Source organism: Centruroides sculpturatus, unplaced genomic scaffold (genome assembly GCF_000671375.1).
Source record: "Centruroides sculpturatus isolate CEXI.00-Female unplaced genomic scaffold, Cexi_2.0 scaffold485, whole genome shotgun sequence".
Classification (NCBI taxonomy): domain Eukaryota; kingdom Metazoa; phylum Arthropoda; class Arachnida; order Scorpiones; family Buthidae; genus Centruroides; species Centruroides sculpturatus.
In genome coordinates this window covers 56,074-78,818 of record NW_019384760.1, presented here as the reverse complement: position 1 = coordinate 78,818, position 22,745 = coordinate 56,074, and the positions used below count along the sequence as shown (strand labels likewise).

Genomic DNA, 22,745 nt, shown 5'->3' with positions numbered 1-22,745 from the left:
CTTAGAATTTTAAAAGAAGTAAAATCGCATGAATTAGAAAGATCAATTATTTTCTCCCCCCGAAAAAATTTCTGTGTAAATTATTAACAGATAAACATACATGAAGAAGACGAGTTTCTATTAATAAAAACTAGTGTCAAACTATTTTAATGTTCATGATAATTTGATTATGTAATTTTAAACGTGGACTAAACTTATTAAAAATGTTTTTAAGTTACCGATATAAAAAAATTTATTGACAGTTTTCATTATTCATTATCGATCATTCATTTCCTTTAACTTTTTTTAAATATTTTGACACGAATGATAAAAGTGTTTATTGTTCCGCATTTATTAATATCGATGCTATTTTACAAGATTAAAAAATAGAAGTGTGGGAATTTTTAGCCATTAATATATTGTAGACCAGTTCTACAGACTAGTCAACATTATAGTCAAACTATAGAAGAGACATTGCCAGATGAACGATGTCCACATCTCACGCTAGTTTTCATCTGATGACAAACAGTTCTGCCGTTAGGCGGCGCTTCTGATCTGTCCGTAAGGTGTCGCCAAAGTCTGAGCCTGACGGCGCCACCTATGTCGTCCACACCACGTGCATTTGTCATGTCAGTGTTCCCAGCAGTAATTCTACAGATTAGAAATTGATTATTAGTGAACTTTTATGCTACAAGAAAATCTTAAATGAATAACTAACAGTCTTAAAAGGACAGGATGATAAATTTCTTTGATCGTTTCCATTATTAATAGCAGTTACTTGACTGTTAAATATAATGGCTCATAAAATTAATTTTAAAATATATAAAAAGTTATTAATAAAAAAGATTTAATGGGTTTATTTATAACTATGTATATATTTTTAATTATTTTAGATTAATATATTAAAGAATTGAAAAGAGTTTTTATCGTTTATTTTCGTGTTTTACTTAAACTTAATTTTTTCTGTATTTAAAATAATATATTATTTCAATATTATAAATTCCGCATCAATTTTACATAAATATTGAAATAAATTCTATGAAAATGCGTTTACTCTAAGCTGTTTAGAGTAAATTTTCCTTAGAAAATTGCCTCAAGATAAGATACTACTGCTTTAATAAGAATATTTTATGAGATTCTTCAATAAAAAGAACTTTTTGATATCCGTAGACTTTCCGATCGATTCTTGTATATTAAAATAATAAATTAGATAATCCGGAAAGGTATAAATAACCACAATGTCTGTAAAATTTAGAAAAATCTCTTCAAGAATAAAAATAATTTAAAGTTGATAAAGTCAATTAGTTCCATGATTAAATTTAATTTTTAACATTCGATACGCTGGCTTTTAATGCTTTAGAGAAGAAGTATTGTTTTTCTACGAAGAAATTTTTATTTTATTCACATAGTGTTGTTAAAAATTTAGTTTACAGATTAAATTTTCTTGATAGACAGAGAATATAGCTAGAAAATGGTTCTCAATAATACGGTACTACCATCATAAACATTTTTTGAATTGCATATGTTTATCGTTTAGTATCTCGCTACGTTATGTTTACACAAAACAGTGTTAGAACTATTATTCCTTTCTTTATATTTATTGTTATCTACTGAATCATCGCTTTACTTATTGATTTTTCGTGTTGTACATTCGTGATTTTCTTCTGGGCATCTATAATTTCGTTTAAATTAAGCTGAGTGTTGTAGAAAGTGCTAATGTTACATTCAACCGTAACGTAGAATTGCTCCTCCTTGAAACTATAAGGAATTCTTTGTCGGAGTAGATTATTATTATTTTTTTCTTTAATTATAATATAAAGAAAGGAAATAAAATATTTAAAAGCTATAAGAGTTACCAAAACTATAATTTAATTTATATTAATAAGACAATTAATTTTTAATACATTAATGTTACCTTTAAATAAAAATAGTCACAAGGAGGTAACTAATGTACTTGGAATTTTTTATTGCTGTTGTATACAGTTAAAAAATTTTTGTGAATTGATAATTGAACAAAGTGTCGTGTCTGATTTAGATCGAAGTAAGCGTAGACTTGCGAGGTCTTTCTTATGTGCTTGCATAAAGCTGGTATCATACGGAACTTGACATTGTACTAGCATTTTAATTAGTACAATATTCTGGATACTGGGTCAAGTCAGGATATCGCAAGCATATATTTCAATGTGTGCGAGACCCTAGGCAAAAGCCTACTTAGCACATAAGCTAAGTAGGCTTTTGCCTAAAGCTTACATCTAAACAAATTTTAAAGAGCCAAATCAATTCATACAATCTCGTTTAATTAAATTATTATAAACTATATTACTTTTCAATTGTTTTTAATTTGCAAAAATATTTTAATAATAGCTTTTTAAATGTAATTATTTTCGAATAACATTAATTTATTCTTGCAAATCTATGCCATTAACGTCATTATAATTATATTATTGTTTAGTGTTCGTGTGCCGCCCAAAGACTGCCAAACGAAGTCCAATCCAAGTAAGAGGCATCGTGAAAGATTAAATGCAGAACTGGACACATTAGCAAGTCTTCTACCCTTTGAACATAGTGTCCTTACTAAGCTGGACAAATTATCCATTCTTAGATTGAGTGTCAGTTACCTAAGAACAAAGAGTTATTTTCAAAGTAAGATATTCTAAAAATTTTACCTTCTTTAAGTAATTAAATATATTCATTTATTTATAAAGAAATCGTAATCGTAACGAAGTCTAAAATTGAATTTCTACATAAATTCTATGATAATACACATTACTTAATTATTTTACATGTTTTAAAATTAAAGTATATTTTGTGAATATTTTTAACAATTTGATTAAATTAGTAGCTCAGTTCTACGTGCAAGCAATTAAGATTAAATGTACAGTACTGTAACATACTCTGTTCTATAGTAATGTGTAAATAAAATTGATATATCTAAGGTTGAGAAATTGATATTAAGTATAATAGTAAGACAATAAAACTTTGATAGAAAATAGCTTCTAAATCAAAATAGAAAATCAAATCGTCTTTAATCGTCTGCGTGATTAAATAAACTCATTTAAAGTACTGAAGCTTAAGTTACTCACATAAAATTCGCTTCTTCTACATAAAAATTCATTATTCTAATATAAATTAACGGTAAATTTAATATAACAGATCTAAATAAAGATTATAAACCATTATGGAAATTTACTATAAGTAATTTAATGTAGAACGTAGCGATAAATTACAATATTAAATGATTTATTTATTGTAATTAATTATAAACATAGACTATATAATTATATAAGGTATAAATACTTCTTGACTATAAATAAATCAATTTATATATTAATAATTTTTGAATTAATTTCTAAATTTAAAATTATTCTAATCGAGAGCATTAAGATAATGTAATTTTAATTAATATTTAATATTCATACTTTATATTTTTATTCCTTTAAAATCGACTAAATATCTGATTTATGAATAAATAAAAGAAAAAATTTCGAATTTTCAGAATGTTATATTGAATTTTTAAGTAATGTTTAAGGCGATAAAAACTATAAAAATATGTTACTATTTTTAAACATCTTTTCAAAAAAATTCTGGCACAATTTAAATTCCGTATCTATAAATATAAAATGACTTTTATCCGAATCCATTTTACTCCAAGGCATTAAAACTAGACGGGGGCAATCGAGGCATTGATGTTAGCACGTGCATTGCATCTACAGAACTTTATTTCATCAACAATGTTTACTATTAAGAAACTTTCTTGTTAAAAAATATAATTACCATTCATTTTTTATTTTTATTTTTTAAACATTTTTAATTAAAAAATAATTTTCTTATCTAATCTTAAATATTTAAATTTGTATAACAATTTATTCATTACTTTTATAATCCATTGATTATAAAATTACATAAATTAAACTATTAACTTTTTAAAAAATGTTATTTTTTTATTTTATGAATTTTATAGATTAAGAAAATAATATTACAATTCTTAAAATTTTATTTAAATTATTATTTATTTAATCTATTTTTTAAGTAAATTTTAGTAAAATATTTTAATAAGAATTAATTATTTTATTCTAGTTTTTGTTATCAAAGTGAAAAAAATACTTTTAATTTTCATTAGTAAAATATTTAAATATTCTCTTTTAAATTCTTTATAACAGAATTAATTCTAATTAATTTTAAATAATTTAATTATTTTCTAATTTAAAACTTAAAATTAAAAAATAATAATAATTAATAAAAGAAATTCATAAGAAATGTTCGAGAGAAAGTGCTTAAGTTGATATTAAGCAATGAGATAAATAAATATAATGTTAATCAGAAGCAGTCTATAAAATTAGCATAAATATATGTAGATTATGATTATTATATATTACCAACTGTATCTTAGATTAGGATATCGAGCATAGTTAAATAACAGCTGGATTCAGAGGTTCATTAACCTGCTGTTAGATACAGTTTAAATGAAATTACACTCCTGTAGGTCTACATAATAAAGATTTGCATGCATTAAACAAATGATTAAAGTAACTGAGACCTCCAGAAAGAAATTAATAAAATATAAACTAGAAATATTTAAATTTAATCTAATTCTTTAAATGGAGACCTGTTCTGAGATAATTTTTTTGTGTCAAATAATATCAGTAGATCCTGGAAGTTGTGTCTATTTATCAGAGTTTATGTTTAAAGCAAGGAGTGTTATTAAAAAATAAAGGCTTATAGTATATTTAACCCCTTAAAAACTCTATGTTTTGGAATAATCTATAATTATTTTTCTAAAGATTCTTTTGTATCTTTAGAAAAATCTGATGAAAATGAAAATTATCTGATGAACAGAATTCTGTGTCGGTATTGTAATTTGTGACTCATCTATTAGAGCTGATGACCTCGTGTATGTATGCAGTGCATGTATTTGTATCATATTCATGTTCATATTTATTTCTATAAATATAAATATACTTTGTACTTGTGAAATTTGTTCTGTATTAACACTACAATTACAAGTTCCTTCGTTAGATCTTCTATGCTAGTCTCATATACAGTACTTGTACAGTGTATATATTATATTTCCTCGATTAAATCTCGATTTATTTTTAAAACGTACGTATCCTCAGGGGTTTATTTCAAGACCCGGAGTTTTTCGAGACCGGGATTATTACCTCGTAACAGGAGACGAGTGGGTAAAAATTAAAAAAAAAATGCCTTAATTCCTTGTACATTTTCCAAACTGTCAAAACCATTAATTGACTGTATTTTATGGCTTGCAGCTACAACATTTGAAGTAATTACTGCTTTCGTAGTTAACCCCATTCGGTTATTACGTTGTCATTCGTATCTGCTTCGATGTCGTTGTGTAGGAACTACCATCTTCTAGTTCAAGCTCACCATTTATTTTGGAAATAAATGCTGAATTTCAACCAGAGTTTCTAATAAGTCTTCTGCTGATAAGTTCTCGACTTATGTACTGTACTCGATGGCGACTTTCTCACGCTCAATATTCTTTAATATTTGTAATTTATTTCGAGAAATGTTTCCGTGGATCTTGGCATAGAAAATACTGCCCAACTACATAATTTGAAGAAGTAGAATTTTAGTTAAACCTCTTACTCTACCTTATGCAGTGCAGTACTTCAGTATGTTTCTCATGCTTTTCAACTCGGAATTTATTTTTAACAGGTTTATTTTTATCCTGGGATTTCACGTCTTCACTCTAATTTTTCACATCTTTATATCTTTTTCAAAAAGAACTTCGTGCAAATGTATTATCATTATCACAAAAAATCCGAAGATCTGTTTAGCAGCCTAAGATTTAGGCCTATATCTGAATCTTATCAGTTAAAAACTTTTTGAAATGTTTTTAAATGATACAGGAAGACCCAAAATCCAGTTAACTATTGTAAAAACTAAATTACCATCTTATTCAAATAATTTATTACTTGAAAACTTTATATAGGCCTACATTGTTCAAGATGAGATCTTTGCTCAGTATGACAATTATAACACTCAAACTTTTTAAAAGATTTCTCGATATCTTGTTCCATTAACGGTTAACTCTGTGTATTTAACATGCAACTTCTATGCTTAAAGTAAAAATCTGTAAAGATCTGTCTGAGATTTCATGATTACTGTATAGGGAAAAATTTGTCTACTATTGTGATATTTAAATTATTCCTTGTCAGATAATATTCATTTTATGATAAATAATTTATTCTATTAAATTTTAAACTATAATTATAAAAATCTCTATATAAACGTTAAAAATAGAACTAGAAAATTCAGAAGTAACTTCAGGAAAGTGTGCCGTTCTTTATTAAGTTTAGTGGTGCTTATTTTTCTATATTTTATCCAAAGTTATGGCCTATTTGTCATTATTACGTATCGTATTGTAATTTATAAGATAGAACTGCAAAATTCATGTAGTATATAGAAGAAAATAACTACTGTTATTCCTTAATCTTAAGCAGATTAGTGGCAGTACATTTTTCTGGACAATCTTTGAATTTAGTAGTTTTATCGCTATAAATTTATTATATTTTAAGAAATATTGACTTAATTTTATTATTATTAAATTCCTTAGTTTATATAAATGAATTTTCCTAATTTTAAAACTAAATTTAAAAAAAATTTTATTCACAAAATGTGGCCCAACTGAGATTCTGCTCTGGGAGTGATCAGAAAGAAGAAAAATTAAGCATTTATTTATTTATTTTATACATTTTTTAATTTAAATTTTATTCCTAAAGCCTCTTAGGAGATCCAACACCCGCATCACCCCCCATAAGTACTGTACATCACAAATCAGTCAGAACGTTTGATATTTGTATAAACTTATTAAAATATTTCCAATTTTTAAACAATAAAAATTAAATAAATTAATAAATAATATAATAAACTAAAATATTTCTTTAAACTAATAATTTCTCTAAAAATGACAAAAAAAATCCATTAATTTCTATACATTTTTTAAAATTGCAATTTATAAGTTATTTATTGATAATTTTATAAATAAAATTAGGAAATAAATAAATCAAATTTTTATATTTAAAAATTATATTTAAAATGAAGACATTTTGAACGCAGTAAAGTTCATTTAAATAGCAATTTTGGAGCTACTCTGCATAAAGCCTATTATTAAAATAAGATTAACTTGAAAGACCATTTATTTGAAATGAAATGCTAATGTACATATTCTGTGATTTAATAGCCTCATTAAACAAAATCAGTCAATTTACAATTATATAAATTACTAATAAAAATCAATAAATATACTTCTGAAAAATTACAAATCATTTTTAATTCTAAATAAATTAAGGTATACGCGCATTGTTTATAAATTTAATTTAATTAATAGCGACTGATTAGTATTTAATAAATTAAATTAAATTTTATTTTATTATTTAGTCATTTTTAATTTATTAAATAATAAATTCTGTATACAATTTTTAAGTGTTAAGAGCAAAAGAAGAAATTTATGTTTTATTTTCGATAGGAAACACATAAATTCACTTCGTATATACTTTAAAAAAATTAAGTTTTAGAAAGTTAAATATGAATATTATGAATATATTTAATTAAATTTACAGAATTATTTTAAAATTTCGTATTCAGTACAGCGAGTAATATCACACACATTCTATAGGTTGTATGTACTGTACCTCGTATTATTCTATTAATATACAGTAAAACCTGTGTAAACCGACACGGTATCAAATTTTTTTTTGGTTTGGCAGGTTCTTTTTAACAGAAAATCGCTCCGTTTCGAAGATTTTTTTTTTCTGTTTAGGCACGTTTCCGTTTTGGACAGGTTTTACTGTATTACTATTACTACTGTTATATATACTTATACATATGTACTATCCATATATCCCTATACATCTACAGTATAGATACTCTTATATATACTGTTATACTGTATTCTATACAGTGTATTAACATATACTCCTGTATACGTGTATGTACTACTGCAGTCTGCACGCGGATATTTTTACTACTCACATAATTAATACTGTTAGCAGAAAATATACATACTTTCATATACATACATACATAAATATACATACAATTTTTTTTTCATTTAAATTAAAAAATCTATAGAAAAAATGTTCTTATAGATACTTAAAATATGATCGATCAATTTATAGATTTTAAGGTAAATTATATTACAGTAAAAACTGTGCGAAACGGAACCCGAATAAACGGAAAAATATATATTCGGTACCGTGCGATTCCGGTTTACACAGTTTACATGTTTTTCCTTTTTAGTTTCATATCTAAAGCTGTATCGTCTTATAGAGTTGTATTTTAAAATAAAATGGAGTGGAACACGAAAATAAGATTCTTCAGATGTACGATAAAGAGTTTTTACTTATCATAATGAATCCGGGTTCGAACCTTACACAGATTTTATAATTTTGTATGATTAAATCTAATGTAAGATGCATGATAAAGAATTTCTGCTTATCATGATTAGTCCGGATCCGAATTTTTATATATATTCTACAATTTTTGGATGAATAATTCAGTCGTTCTTCATTTCTTGTACATGCAATTTGATGTTATGGATTATTCTACGTCACAAAAGGTAGAATTAAAGAGCATAAATCCTGGAATTAACCAAATCCGGGATGTGCTCAAGGAAAATAAAAAAAATCTACTGTAAATACGTTTATCCCTTTCTTATTACAGTAAAACCTGTCCAAAACGGAAAGCATTCTTCGGAACTGAGCGATTTTCTAGCTAAAAAAACTGCGAAACTGGAAAAAATATTCGTTACCAGTGATTCCAGTTTACACAGGTTTTATTGTATTGGTTGTATTGTATTCGAGATGAAATTCTACGTTGATTATTTAAAAATAAAATAAAACTCGAATATCAATATTTATTAGTAATTAAATTAAATTTTAAGATGATAAAGAATTTTTTCCTTGTAAAATTAATAATTTATTTTTATGTTTGTAATTTAATTCAAAAAAAGAAATTTTACGAGAGTTCATACATAAAAATCGTCGAGTGATGATACAAATCCTTAAAAATATTTTTAATGAATAATAATTACAATTAACTAAGGAACAAATTAATTGGTTACTTTTCAGTTATACCAAATATATATGCAGTAAAACCTGTATAAGCTGGACTCGCACCGTACCGAATATTTTTTTCCGTTTAGGCAGTTTACTTTCTATTCAAATTCAGTTTTGGACAGGTTTTGTTGTATTATTGATTTTCCAGTTTGGAGATAAAATCAAATCTCTTCAGCATCTTCTATTTGCTAATTATTTGATATATATGATTGTAAAACGTCGTCGTCATCATCAGCTTCTTATCCCAAGGTGCAGGCATAGACTGTAAATGGTGATCATTTCTCTCAGTTACGTCTGCATCTATCAATCTATTTTCTATATTATTGTAAAACACTTTAAATTTATTGTTTCAAGTGTTTTTATGATTTATTTCAAGGGTTTAAAATAAACTTTTGGTTTAATTTTTACTGTTTTCCACGTATCTAAAAATGACTGTTATTATATAAATAAGAAAACGTATTTCCAAATGCAAGACGTCCAATTCCTTATCTTCCTCTTACTGATACAGATGTAAAATTAATAATTTAAGTTCTATTAAATTGTTTTTTCAGGAAGGTTTTCAGTAATTTGATTAAATCGACAACATGAATATTTTTCTGTTTATTATTCCGGCTTCAACTGCTTCAAATTATAATAATTTGAGCAAAAACATTCGAACAGAAAATATTTTCTTCGATTCTAAAATATTCACTTTCCACCAAAAAATAATAATATTCTCAGAAAATTATATAGTGAAACCTGTGTAAACCGGAATCGCATTATATCGAATGTTTTTGTCCGGTTTGGCAGGTTTTCGTTTTAATCGGGTTGTTTATTAACACGAAAAGTCGCACCGTTCCGAAGAATTTAGAACTTTTTATTCAGGTTCCGTTTTGTACAGGTTTTATTCTACTATCAAAGTTTCAATTAATTGAAAAATATTATATATATTTTAATTATAATTATACATTAAATATTATTACGCGGGTTTTGCTGTTTATTGTGTAAACCGGAATTGCTCTGTACTGAACATTTTTTTTCTGGTTTGGAAGGTTACTGTTTTGAAGAGTTTGTTCTTTTTATCATAGAAAATCGCTGTTTCGAAGAATTTTTCCGTTTAGTCAGGTTTTTATTGAAGTTTACTGAGCTATATCAAATACCATAAATTATTTAGGCCTATATAAATTTTCTTTTTCTACTGTATTNTAGTCCGGATCCGAATTTTTATATATATTCTACAATTTTTGGATGAATAATTCAGTCGTTCTTCATTTCTTGTACATGCAATTTGATGTTATGGATTATTCTACGTCACAAAAGGTAGAATTAAAGAGCATAAATCCTGGAATTAACCAAATCCGGGATGTGCTCAAGGAAAATAAAAAAAATCTACTGTAAATACGTTTATCCCTTTCTTATTACAGTAAAACCTGTCCAAAACGGAAAGCATTCTTCGGAACTGAGCGATTTTCTAGCTAAAAAAACTGCGAAACTGGAAAAAATATTCGTTACCAGTGATTCCAGTTTACACAGGTTTTATTGTATTGGTTGTATTGTATTCGAGATGAAATTCTACGTTGATTATTTAAAAATAAAATAAAACTCGAATATCAATATTTATTAGTAATTAAATTAAATTTTAAGATGATAAAGAATTTTTTCCTTGTAAAATTCTGTGATATTTTTTCCTTGAATTCTGTGAATTTTTTCCTTGTAAATTTCTGTGATAATTAAAAAAATTAATGAAATTTAAATAATATATTAAGATGTTTTATTTATTAATAATTTATATAGCATGATTTTGTATACTAATAAGCTTACATTTGTAAAAAATTTTATTTTATTTTCTAATTAGCATTTTTTAATGACAAAAAATAAACCTTAAGTATATTTTACTTGATAAAATCGAATTTACTTTAATAAAATTTTCTAAAAATTATAATTTTATAAGCATTTTTTCACAGATTTTCTTATTTTTGTATTATTTGAATTAAATATTTTAATTAAGAAACTGTAGAGAAGCAATTAATCTGTCGTTCTTATCGTGTTTTTTTTCACTTTGAATTTAAATACAAGAAGTTTTATATGAAAAAATCATATAAATCTTCGAAAATATCCTGCAAATTCTTAATTAAGATATTCTTTTTCTTCTCAGCCATTAATCAATGTGATATTTCTTCAATTTTTCTCATTAGATAATTAATTATTTACTAAATATTCGTAAATATATTTGTAAAAACATTTTAAAATATAATTTATAGTATATGTTTATCAGTTATTTGGCATTGTAAGTCTTTGTCTTATGGTAATAATTATTCTTTTTATATTTAAAAATATCATAAATGACTTGATATTTAGTTTTAATTAATTAATTTCAACCCACTTCGTTCACTTAAATGTATAACTTAAACCTTAAATGATATTTTAACAGAGGAAACTATTTATTTATATACTTTTTGAAGTATACTGTATTATGCATTTATGTGTATAAAAAAATTCTTCGATTGTCCATTATCTTTTTATTTTTCTCAATAAAGGTGTTTTATTGTTGCGTGTTATAGCTAAATTACGATGATAATTTATTTATAATTTAAAGAAAATATTTAATAGTGCTGTAAATACTGATCATTTAGGTATTTTTATACAAATTACACAAATTTAATATAAAATAAACTAATTATAAATATTATTTATTGTATATAATCTGATAAATACAAGTACAATTATAGGAGTTTGAGAGAGTTGGGTGCTCTTATAATGCAAGTCGTATCTTTAATTGTTATAATTTCCTTATAATTCTAAAAAAAATTAAAAACAAGCAAATGTTTTCATTATTTCTTTTATAGAAAACTTCACAAACGTATTTTCGATATTAAATTTCAAGTCTTGTTTCTAACAAATATAAAAGCAAATGACTATATTATTAATTTAATTTATAGAACATTTTCATGGTTAATTTTTTTATTTAGTTCTTAATAACTGTTACATTAAAACCTGTTCAAAACGGAAAGCTGCTAAACCGGCAAAAATATTCCTGTTCATGCGGGTTTTACTGTACAATCTTCATTCATTCTCTCTTGCTTAAGTCAGAATCGTATGTTATCTCCATGCATAAACCGGGATCAAATTAACAATATACTAAATTAGAATGTTTATTTAAATATATATAATGTATATTTGATAAAATTGGAAACTAATTGAATTAAGCAAAATTAAGAAAAATAAATAAATAAATAAAAATAAATTGATGGAACATTACGGAAAGAAAGCTTTTTCCTAGAAGAGTTTGAAAGTGCATTCCCAAGACTATCAGTTGTGTGTTTGTGTTCGAGACATTACGTATCTCACGTTAGTACATCGATCACTCAGACCTGGTTCCTGACATTTTCTCGATTGAATGTGTCTCGGAGTAGGAGATCTTCGGCTCATGTCCCAGACAGTTTTGATGGACTGGATAGGACAACACAACTGATTGGTTTGCCGGCTGCTATTTCTGCTGCTGTCCGAATAAGATGAACGAAAGATTGTGGTCCACTCTTTGCACGGATATTACTGCCTTCAAAAAAACTTTCTCTCTCATCTTTCTCTCTCAATCGCCTTCACAAAACTGTTCACGAGACTAATAGATATACCAAGAAGAATGGCTACATTATTTTTCTTTATTTCGATTCTGATTAAATAAATCTCCTCTACCTACATGCAATTTTTCAAGTAACCAATTTCCAAACCTTCGTTATATATATATATACTGTATATAAATTATTTTGTACTTTTCTTTCTTCATTAGCAAATTTTCTTTTAAATTAATCGAATAACGTAGGGAAAAAATTCCTGAAGGTCCTCGTACATCACTAAAAATATTCAAATAAACATCAAACAAACTTAAAGTAAAACCTGTGTAAACTGGAATCGCACGATAGCGAATATTTTTCGTTTTGGACAGTTTTATCGTAATTATAAAGGAAGAGAGCGTGTGGTAAGCTCAGTAAGTATGCAGCAATTGCTTACAGTAAGGGCATTTTTTAGACAAAAAGTGAATTACTAATGAATTCGCATACTTTTGAACTTCATAATATTTAGTAATAATAATTAACTTAAACTTAATTGAGGCATAGAGTCAAGTACTTTCAGACATTTCGTAAAAACACATTTTAATAATAATTTTCTGCAGTTCCAAGTATTTATTTTTGTAGAATCTTCTCGTTAAATCGTTAATTATATTTATGTTTTATGTATTTATAATAAAAGAGAATATTATTATTGTACTCACAGTAGATTCCTTTATCTTTATTAGTACTTCAGATTCCAAGTCATTGTCTTCTTAATGATGAATCTAGAAAAATATCTAAAAAATAAATTTAACCAGCCTCTAGTGTAAAATTTAAGTGGAAAAATATTTTTAAAAATTAGGTTTAAATTCATTCTAAATCAAAATTTTATCAACTTTTTAATCAAGTATAAATATAAGAATTCAATAAAACCTGTGTAAACCGAACTCATACCGTGCCGTTAAACAGGTTTTAACCTTTACACAGAAAATCTTTGTATTTCAAAGAATTTTTCCCATTTAGACAGGTTTCCGTTTTATTAAAGTTCCGTTTCGAACAGGTTTGCTGCATCAGAATAATTATAATAATTATTACAAGGATTTTTCAATGATGTATTAATTAATAATAAACATAAATTTTGTGTTAATTTATTAAAAAATAAGTTTAATTAACGAAATAGGGACTATTTTATGCGTAATTTTGAATAATTCTATATTTATGTGAGGAGTAGAAGCTGGAGGGCGAGATGATTCGAGTTTGACAGACCTCACATGTTAGACGTCAATACAAAAGACGTTCCTAAGCAGGGACTATTAGAGATATTAGGAGGCAATGTGCTTGGTCTAGGCACAGCACGTAATCTGTGAGAGTTCGCAATGGGAGGTCTCTCCATTGTGATAGTACACTTCTGGGCTATTACTTTATCTCGTGCTTCTACTTGTCTGCTACTGTGGACACATACCAAGACATTTTGTACGTGAATTCAATCGTAATGAGATATTCTTCAGCGTTGTTGATTTAGATATATTATTTTCTAAATTTCTGCTCTTCTACTCTTCAAATAATTTGTGAAACTAATTTAATTTATATCTTTTCTTTCACAAGTGTACAGTACTTTTGTCAGGATTCATAATTATGTCTCTTACAAGTTAATGTGAAAAATTTACAGGATTTTTCCACTCTTCAAGTTCTCTAATTTTCTCAAATATCTCTTCTCAATTTTGTCTAATTTATACGGTAAAACCTGCGTAAACCGGAATTGAACGATAACGAATATATTGTTTTGGTTTGGCAGGTTTTCGTTTTATTCGGGTTCCGTTTTGGACAAGTTTCACTGTATTTTAATTATTATTAAATTTATTTCTAAATCTTCAGAATCGAGTGCTTACTTTTTTCAAGGTCAACAGTAACTGAAGAATTAAGTGAAAAATTTTATTCTTAAACTTATTGAAAATAATAATACAGTAAAACTTGTGTAAACCGGAATCGCATTTCTTAGATCGTTTCCAACAGGCTTTTTTTAGCGTAGAAAATTTCTCCGTTTCGAAGCAATAAAATCATTTCCTCGTTTTATTAACAGCAAAAGAGTTAAATTTTAAAAATTATACTGTGTTCTGTCAAATTTACTTAAAAAAGATAAAATTCTCATGACTCAATATAAATCTTTCTCCTTTATTAATATGATACGAATCTATATTTTAAATTAATTATAATTCCCTTTCTTATTACAGTAAAACCTGTGTAAACAGGGATCGCTCGAACATTTATTCCTGTTTAGAAGGTCCATTTTTAACATAAATAATCGCTTCATTTCGGAGAATTTTCCGTTTTAGGCAGATTTCAGTTTTATTCAGGTTCCGTTTTAAACAAGTTTTACTGTAATTTTGAAAGTACGAGTAAGGTAGATGTCATTATAAATTAGGTTAAATTTTATTTTATACATATATGTATTATTAAAATACATTTTATCAGCAGTTTATTAACATAAAATTGAGGAAAAATTTAACTTTAGCTTCACGATTGATCAAATAAAGCTGAAAAAAATGGGGAATTCCCTTTTGACTTTTGATATTAAACTGTAATTTCCTCATAAGCAATTGCTCAGAACGGTGATTCCTTTTCTTCAGGTCGCTAGAAGACTTAAGGGGGTGCTGGAAGGCAAAAGGGGACAAAAATTCATCCCGAAGCTAAATATGCATAGCCTGTATAAGAAATATGTGCGTTAAAATTCACATTTTCTAACCACTTAAATTAGTGTGTGTCTGTAGTATTTATGTGAAATTTTATATAAATTATTCTTTATGATAGCAAACGTTAATTATGCTTTCAAAGTATGTGAATTATATTAAAAAAATAAAGAAAAACGAGGAAATAAATAAATTTAGGTGTATATTACTCTTTACGCTCTAAAAATTTACATTTGTAATTTTCACTTATTTCAGATATCGAATACAAAAGGAAGATTTTATTTAAAAAGCTGATTACTGTATTCTTTATAGAAAAGATAATATTTTTTCGTGCCGAAACTGTTTTTAAATATACAGACTGTCCAAAAATCAGTTAACGGTGTTTTGTTTTCTATGTTCCAAGTGAGTTTTCAAACATGAAATAGTAAACTGAGTACAGAACAGTGTTTTTCTTGCATAAAATTGGTGGAAACGTGACTCGAATAAGTCAGAAATTTAGTTTTACAATGGTTAACTGACTTGTGGGCACCCTACTTATTTATATTGAAGTCGAATCCCGATTATCCGTGATAATGTGGAATTATAGTACGGTACGGCCATTTCTGATTAAAAATTTATGGGCTGTTTTTATGATGTACAAGCGTAAGAAAAGTAGTGTATTCACTTACATATTCTCTTGGGATAATGCAGAACTTCGAACAATCGACGTTCTACTGTAATATTAAATCACAGAAATAAATTACCTTATTGTTTAACATTTATTATTTCTGGAATTAAATAAAGGGAAACAATATTAACCTTATTTTTTCCGATAAATAAAAATATGTAATAATTATATTTTTGATTTATGGCATTAAGTAAGCATTAATAATATAGTTTACACTATACGTTTATTATTAGAAAACGTAAAAAATGTATAAAAAATAATAAAATTTTCCCTAATAAAGTTAAATTTAATATATTTCAATTAAAATATAATTTAATTTTAGTTTTTGGGACATAGAAATACAGTACTTAAAAATAGTTTGAAAAATTAACCTATTTAACGTAGCGTAGAAAAAACTAACCTATATAGCCTATACGTATAAGAAATGAAATATATTATTATTTTCTTATGTTTTAAGTACAAACTTTTTCTTGAAGTATAATTTCAATTATTGTTAGTAATTAAATATAGTAGTTACAATTCAGTGACCTATATCTGAATGAGCATGAGAAACGATAATTTCAAGCTGGCGTGCATGCTTTAACTTATGGATTAAAAGACATCGTACTGTACTTCAATCAAATCTTTAACATTAAGTTGTCGAACAACATGGCATACAATAATGAAGTTATTTCTCACAGCAAACGTAACTAAATACAGTAATAAATATAATTGCAAGTAATAAAGCCATGTCTCCACTTCTGTACAATTTTATTCATCATAAACTCTTTATAATTCAATAAATTATACCATTTTTTAAAAGCTGTACAATTTATATATATATATGTATATGCACATATTTTAATTATTACTAAATAAGTTTATTTAATTCTCTACAATTTCTAAACTAATACAGTAAATATCAATAAAAAATTAAGAGAAGAATTTTAAAATTAATGATAATACGGTAAAACCTGTGTAAACCGAAATAGCGCGGTACCGAATATTTTTCCGTTTTGGACAAGTTTCACTGTATTTTAATTATTATTAAATTTATTTCTAAATCTTCAGAATCGAGTGCTTACTTTTTTCAAGGTCAACAGTAACTGAAGAATTAAGTGAAAAATTTTATTCTTAAACTTATTGAAAATAATAATACAGTAAAACTTGTGTAAACCGGAATCGCATTTCTTAGATCGTTTCCAACAGGCTTTTTTTAGCGTAGAAAATTTCTCCGTTTCGAAGCAATAAAATCATTTCCTCGTTTTATTAACAGCAAAAGAGTTAAATTTTAAAAATTATACTGTGTTCTGTCAAATTTACTTAAAAAAGATAAAATTCTCATGACTCAATATAAATCTTTCTCCTTTATTAATATGATACGAATCTATATTTTAAATTAATTATAATGATTTATATATTCAACCGTATAAAATACTTAGAAATTAAAAAAAATTAGCGTCATTTTACCGTATTTCTAAGAAGAATTAGAATTATTTGAATTGGTCTTTTCTGTAGTTTGCTAGAAAAAATGAAATAAAATGAGTTAGTGGAAGACGAAAGGTGCAAGATGCAATGAAAGTGACAGTTACAAATCACCTTTCATCAGTGATTATCTACCTCACACTGTGTTCTTGGAATCAAGTGAAGGAGAAATGAGGCAGTTTTTCTGCTTCCAGCTCGAGAAAAATTGCCTTCTAACAGCCGCTAGGTCACACCAACATCATGGCAAAATTCACGGATATTAATATATCGATGTAAAATATAACATTTAGTTCAACTTCAACTTCAATTTTTAACTTAAATTATTCACTATTTTATACGGTAATTTTTCCCCTAAATTATTTTTGGTGTCGCCTGGTGATTTACGAAGATATCGATGAGGTATATCGCCCATAATTATTTATATTCCTAATTTTCGGCAGGCGATGGAAGAGTATAATTGTTTTTAACGTGCTGGAAATTGTATAGGCCTACCACCAAAGATTTTATATTTGTACGTACATATTGCATTTAAAATTGATTTTTTAGCTTAAAAACATATTTAATACACTCAAAAATTTTTTTAAAATCGTTATAAAGCAGTTTACTGTAAACGATTCTCTATAGAATTATAAATGAATTCTAAAATTTAAAAAATAAAATTATTTAAAGATAACTTAAAATAAATTGATTATATAAATGAGTTTTCTTTTATAAATTTCAAAAATGACGTGAAAGTTACTTGCTTTCACATCGTATTCTGCACAAATCTTAATTTTAAAGCTATGAATTTAAGGAAAAAATTAAGCACTTGCCAGACTACTTTCCTAGTTTATGCATGATATACACTCTTCTATCTTGATACTTTAGACCGCGCAGTATCATTGTAACATATAGCCTATAATTTATTTAAGCTTAGACATAGCTAAGCCATATGAGAACATACAATTTTCTTATGTATTTCTTCACATTTTAGTGTAAAAAGTTTTATAAAAATTAGACGGCTCCGTTTTTTTAAGCTGAAGTACTATAGAGGGTGGCCTAAAAGTCAGTTAACAGTGTTTTGTTTTGTATGTTTCAGATACTGTACTTTTCCCCCTCAAAATCGGTGGAAATACGATTAAAAAAGACACAATTAGTTCAGTATTTACAACGGTTAACTGACTTTCGGGCCACCCTTTATGTAATATATATTTAGGCCTAATAATGCTACAGAGCGCAGATATAGTGTAAATTATCGTTACACAACTAGTAGTGTATTTCCCCCCCTAAATTTTAAAATTTAATTTAGATACGCTTCGTAAAATTAAATTAAATATAATATTGAAGTAAAAACTTCAATATTATATTTAATTTAATTTTAAGTGAAAATAAGGTGTAGATCATGTCTGACACGCGTACAGGGAGGTTATATTTTATTATTTTAGAACGTCTATTAAGATTCTAGGTTAGCTGTACGTAGAGCAGTTAAATCTTTTAAGTCGCGAAATATGAAAATATACTTTGTATAGGAAGTTTAATCGATTTTCTCGACTGTCTGAACAAAGTAGATGACTGTGATTTATGATATACTCTAGGTGTGGTTACACTGTGGGAAATTTAATACAGTTCCACGGGAATACTCACGTGACACATACTTGATAAACGGTTCTTGATGGGGGAGGGGGAAAGACATTGAAAAATGCGAGAAATCACATCAGAAAATTTCGGACCTCTCATTACTCACTTGAGACTCCGAGTTGTTTTTCTATTCTAATCGTTTATTTTTTTCCTTGTACACACACACACACATACACACACACACACACACACACACAGGCCTATAGGTACATATATATAATTTCTAATATGTTTTAGAGGACATATTTTTTAACCCGAAACGACTATACTCGATACTAAATCTGTAAAGAAAGACGTATAATTTACAAGTATTTTGTTAGTTTTTACCTGTTGTAATCTACACAAGTTATTTCTAATCTCCAACTAATGCCATTCTAGACATGATTTAGACTTTTATAGAGGGAATCGTGTAGAAAACCTTTATAAACAATAGCATTTAAACCATAGAACATACCACTATTGAATCATTAATTTCGATGCCCCTGGGCGAAAGTAACGATCTGGAACCTACTATAATCAAATTTGTCCTTCAGAATTTATTTAAGAAAAACAATAATACGACTCTTCTGATCTTCAACTAAGATCAGAAGAGCTGCTTTTGATACAAGTTAATACGAAACACCCGACATTAAAGTAACTAAATTAATAAAAATATAGAATACAAATACAGCAAAACCTGTCTAAAACGGAATAAATTTTTGGGAACGGAGCGATTTTTTTATGGGGGAAAAACCGGAGAAGATATTCGGTATCGTGAGATTCCGGCTTACACAGGTTTTACTTTATTTTAAAACTAAAATTTTATTATAAGCATTATAATTTAATTTAAATTACAAAATGCTCGATGGTGAGAGGGGCTAAGGAGCATTTCCATCAAAAGTATACATGAAAAAACGGGAAAGATTTCCATTAAAAAATCGATAATATATTAATAGTTTAAATTTATTGTTTTTTCTTCATATTTCATGAATTCTGCCTTCTGAATAATTGATAGAATTTTTAAAATGTTCGGAGATAGTTTTGGCTGCATTGAATGATTGAATAGCCTATTGAATATATATGCAATGGATAAAATAGAATAGGAAAGACTGCAAAAATCTTTCTTGAATAAAATATTTTTTTAGAAAATATTGGATAGTACCTGTAGGTTATTATTTATTATTTATTTATTTTTTGCATAAAAGTCAAAATTTATACAAAAATAAAATTTTGATTTATGTAGAGAATAAATAAATTATAATTATATTTATTCGTTCTATTTGTTTATCGGTAACCTTTTAAAAGCAGTAAAATTAAGTTATAAAAATGTTTGTGTCCGCCTTTTTATAATTTAATTTTAATATTTTTTAAAAATAAAGAATAATAATTTACTACAATCTTTAATAAAGTTTAGTCACTTAAAATTTTATTCAATTATTAAATCCTATATCTTTAATAGATGAAAACATTATTATTATGAAAAAATAGTGAAATTAATTAGATTTAAAACGAATTTTTCATTTTTGTGTTAAACTTCAAGTCCTTTAATACAATTCAAATCCACAGTAACGTCTCTTGTAGCGTAATTTTTGTTTTACAGTTTTTTACAATTAAATTATACATTATATACGAAATTAAAATTTACAAGCATTATACACGGTTTTCTACAACGATTTAAACAATTACAAGACACAAAAATTCAAATTTTATATGTAAAACCATGTTTTTCGATAGAGTAGCTAGGTCAATACTGTATTACTGTTTTCGCCAAATTTATACCTAATTATCGAACCAATTTTAAATTTGTAAGCACTAAAAACACTAATTCAAACCGCACAAAAGTAATGTAAGGCCATGGTAAGACCTGTAAAATAAGTTAAAAACTTAACAATCCCTCTCAACGAACAGTAAAACAGCATATATTTATCCAATTTGTTAAATGTACAGGTATAATACAAGGTGAAAATAAAGATTGTTTGTTCCCCTGAATAAGTTTCTTCCTCGGTTGCAAGAAACCAAAACACCAGTGCAAAACCTCCTATTAATAAGCTTAGTCTTCGTAGACAAATATTTAACAAATTGTAGAAAATAAGGACATAGAGGCATATGGATTAACGTATATTTATCATTTACGAATTTCATTATATATAGGCCTATTCTATTAATAAATATACCGTTGTTATTAATGTCGAGTAATTAAGAATTTGCAGAAAGTATTAAAATTTGAAAATAAAGGCCTAAATAAGGTAAGGAGCATCTTTAGCAATTTGGAATATAAGCAGGAGTGGGATGGGCACATTGTTCTAATACCGAACTCCCTATACAAATAAGCCATTATAGACATCATTTCCTCAATCACATCGGACTAATGCACAAGCACTGTAATTACTTGGCCGATGGAACCAAGATCGCATGAATATTTCAGGTGTAATTTCCCCGGTTCACCTGTCCGCCTCAGTCTTCAGATATCCATTTACCAGAAAGATTTAAACTAGCATCTCTGCATATAAGAGTGAAATGCGATTCTGATCTTCCTCTGATTCCTATCTAATCTACACTAGATTGTTTCCAACCAACTTTTATAATTTTCAATACAACTGTTCCTAATATCCCCTATTCAATTATTAATATCTACTAAAGAAATTGATCTAGTAAAGAGAAAAATTCAAAAAATATTTATTTTTAAGCTAATTCTACTTAATTAAAGTGTTAATTAGTATTATAAATATCATTAAAATTATATACTCGTTGAAAATTTTAAAATAGAATTTCTAAATTTAATGTGCAGTAAAACACAGTTCCCTGTTTGGCAGGGATTTTTTTATAAACATAGAAGACCGTTCAATTTAAACAGGTTTTACTTCACATAAAATTTTTAAATTTCTAATCATAAGTTTTTATATTATCTTTAGACAACATTAATTAATTAAAGTTTAATTAAAATTAAAAATTTAACCTCCAATTCTTATTTATATTAAGAAATAAAAATTGTAGGAAAAATTATATTTGGACTTAAACAAAAATAATTTACAAAATAACCATTGAAGTGTAGCAATATATAGTTTACTGTTTTATGGATTTTAATAAGATTTGTATGGATTGACATCGATGTAAATATATAAAACAGTAAATTACATTGTTCATTGACTGTTTTCAACTTTTATACTTAAAGATAATGTTTATATATTATAATAATATAATATCCAATAAATTTAGATTTAAGAGGTTACAGAACGAGTAAGCATTTTTATTCTCTAAATAATTTATTTATAATTCCGCATAATTTTTGTTTTGGAAATACGCAAAATATTATATTTCGTAGTAATAGTTAAAATATATATTAATATAATTTAAGATATTTGTGAAAAATCAAGATGAAATTTGAACGTAATTGAAGAATACAAAATCCTCCAATTTTTATATAATTTTAGCGATTAAAATTGATCAATACAAAATATTTCATTGGAGTTTTTTAATTTTGTACAGAAATTAAAGTTTAATTTAAGACAAGTATAGGCTACTCACTCTTCTCACGTTAACTAATTTATAATCAAGTGTATTTAATAAGTTTTTACGCTGGTATACTGTAATAAAGTACCATTTCTATAAGTAAAATCTTCTAAAATACATTTTTACTGACGTAATTTCACGTTTTATTTTATTTTTATTGAAGTAAATGACTCCATTTTGACTTTTTCTACAACAAAAATAAATATTAATGTTGTGTTTTTATAAAAAATATTGC

At 26.2% G+C, this 22,745-nt stretch overlaps 1 protein-coding gene across 1 annotated transcript in view; it reads left to right on the top strand.

Moving 5' to 3' along the window:
• LOC111628784 (aryl hydrocarbon receptor repressor-like) overlaps positions 1 to 22,745 on the top strand; it is a 105,893-nt gene that overhangs the window by 40,842 nt on the left and 42,306 nt on the right. Inside the window, exon 2 of the mRNA XM_023372626.1 lies at positions 2,432 to 2,622. Within this exon, the coding sequence (XP_023228394.1) occupies positions 2,432 to 2,622 (191 nt within the window). The remainder of the gene's footprint in view (positions 1 to 2,431; positions 2,623 to 22,745) is intronic.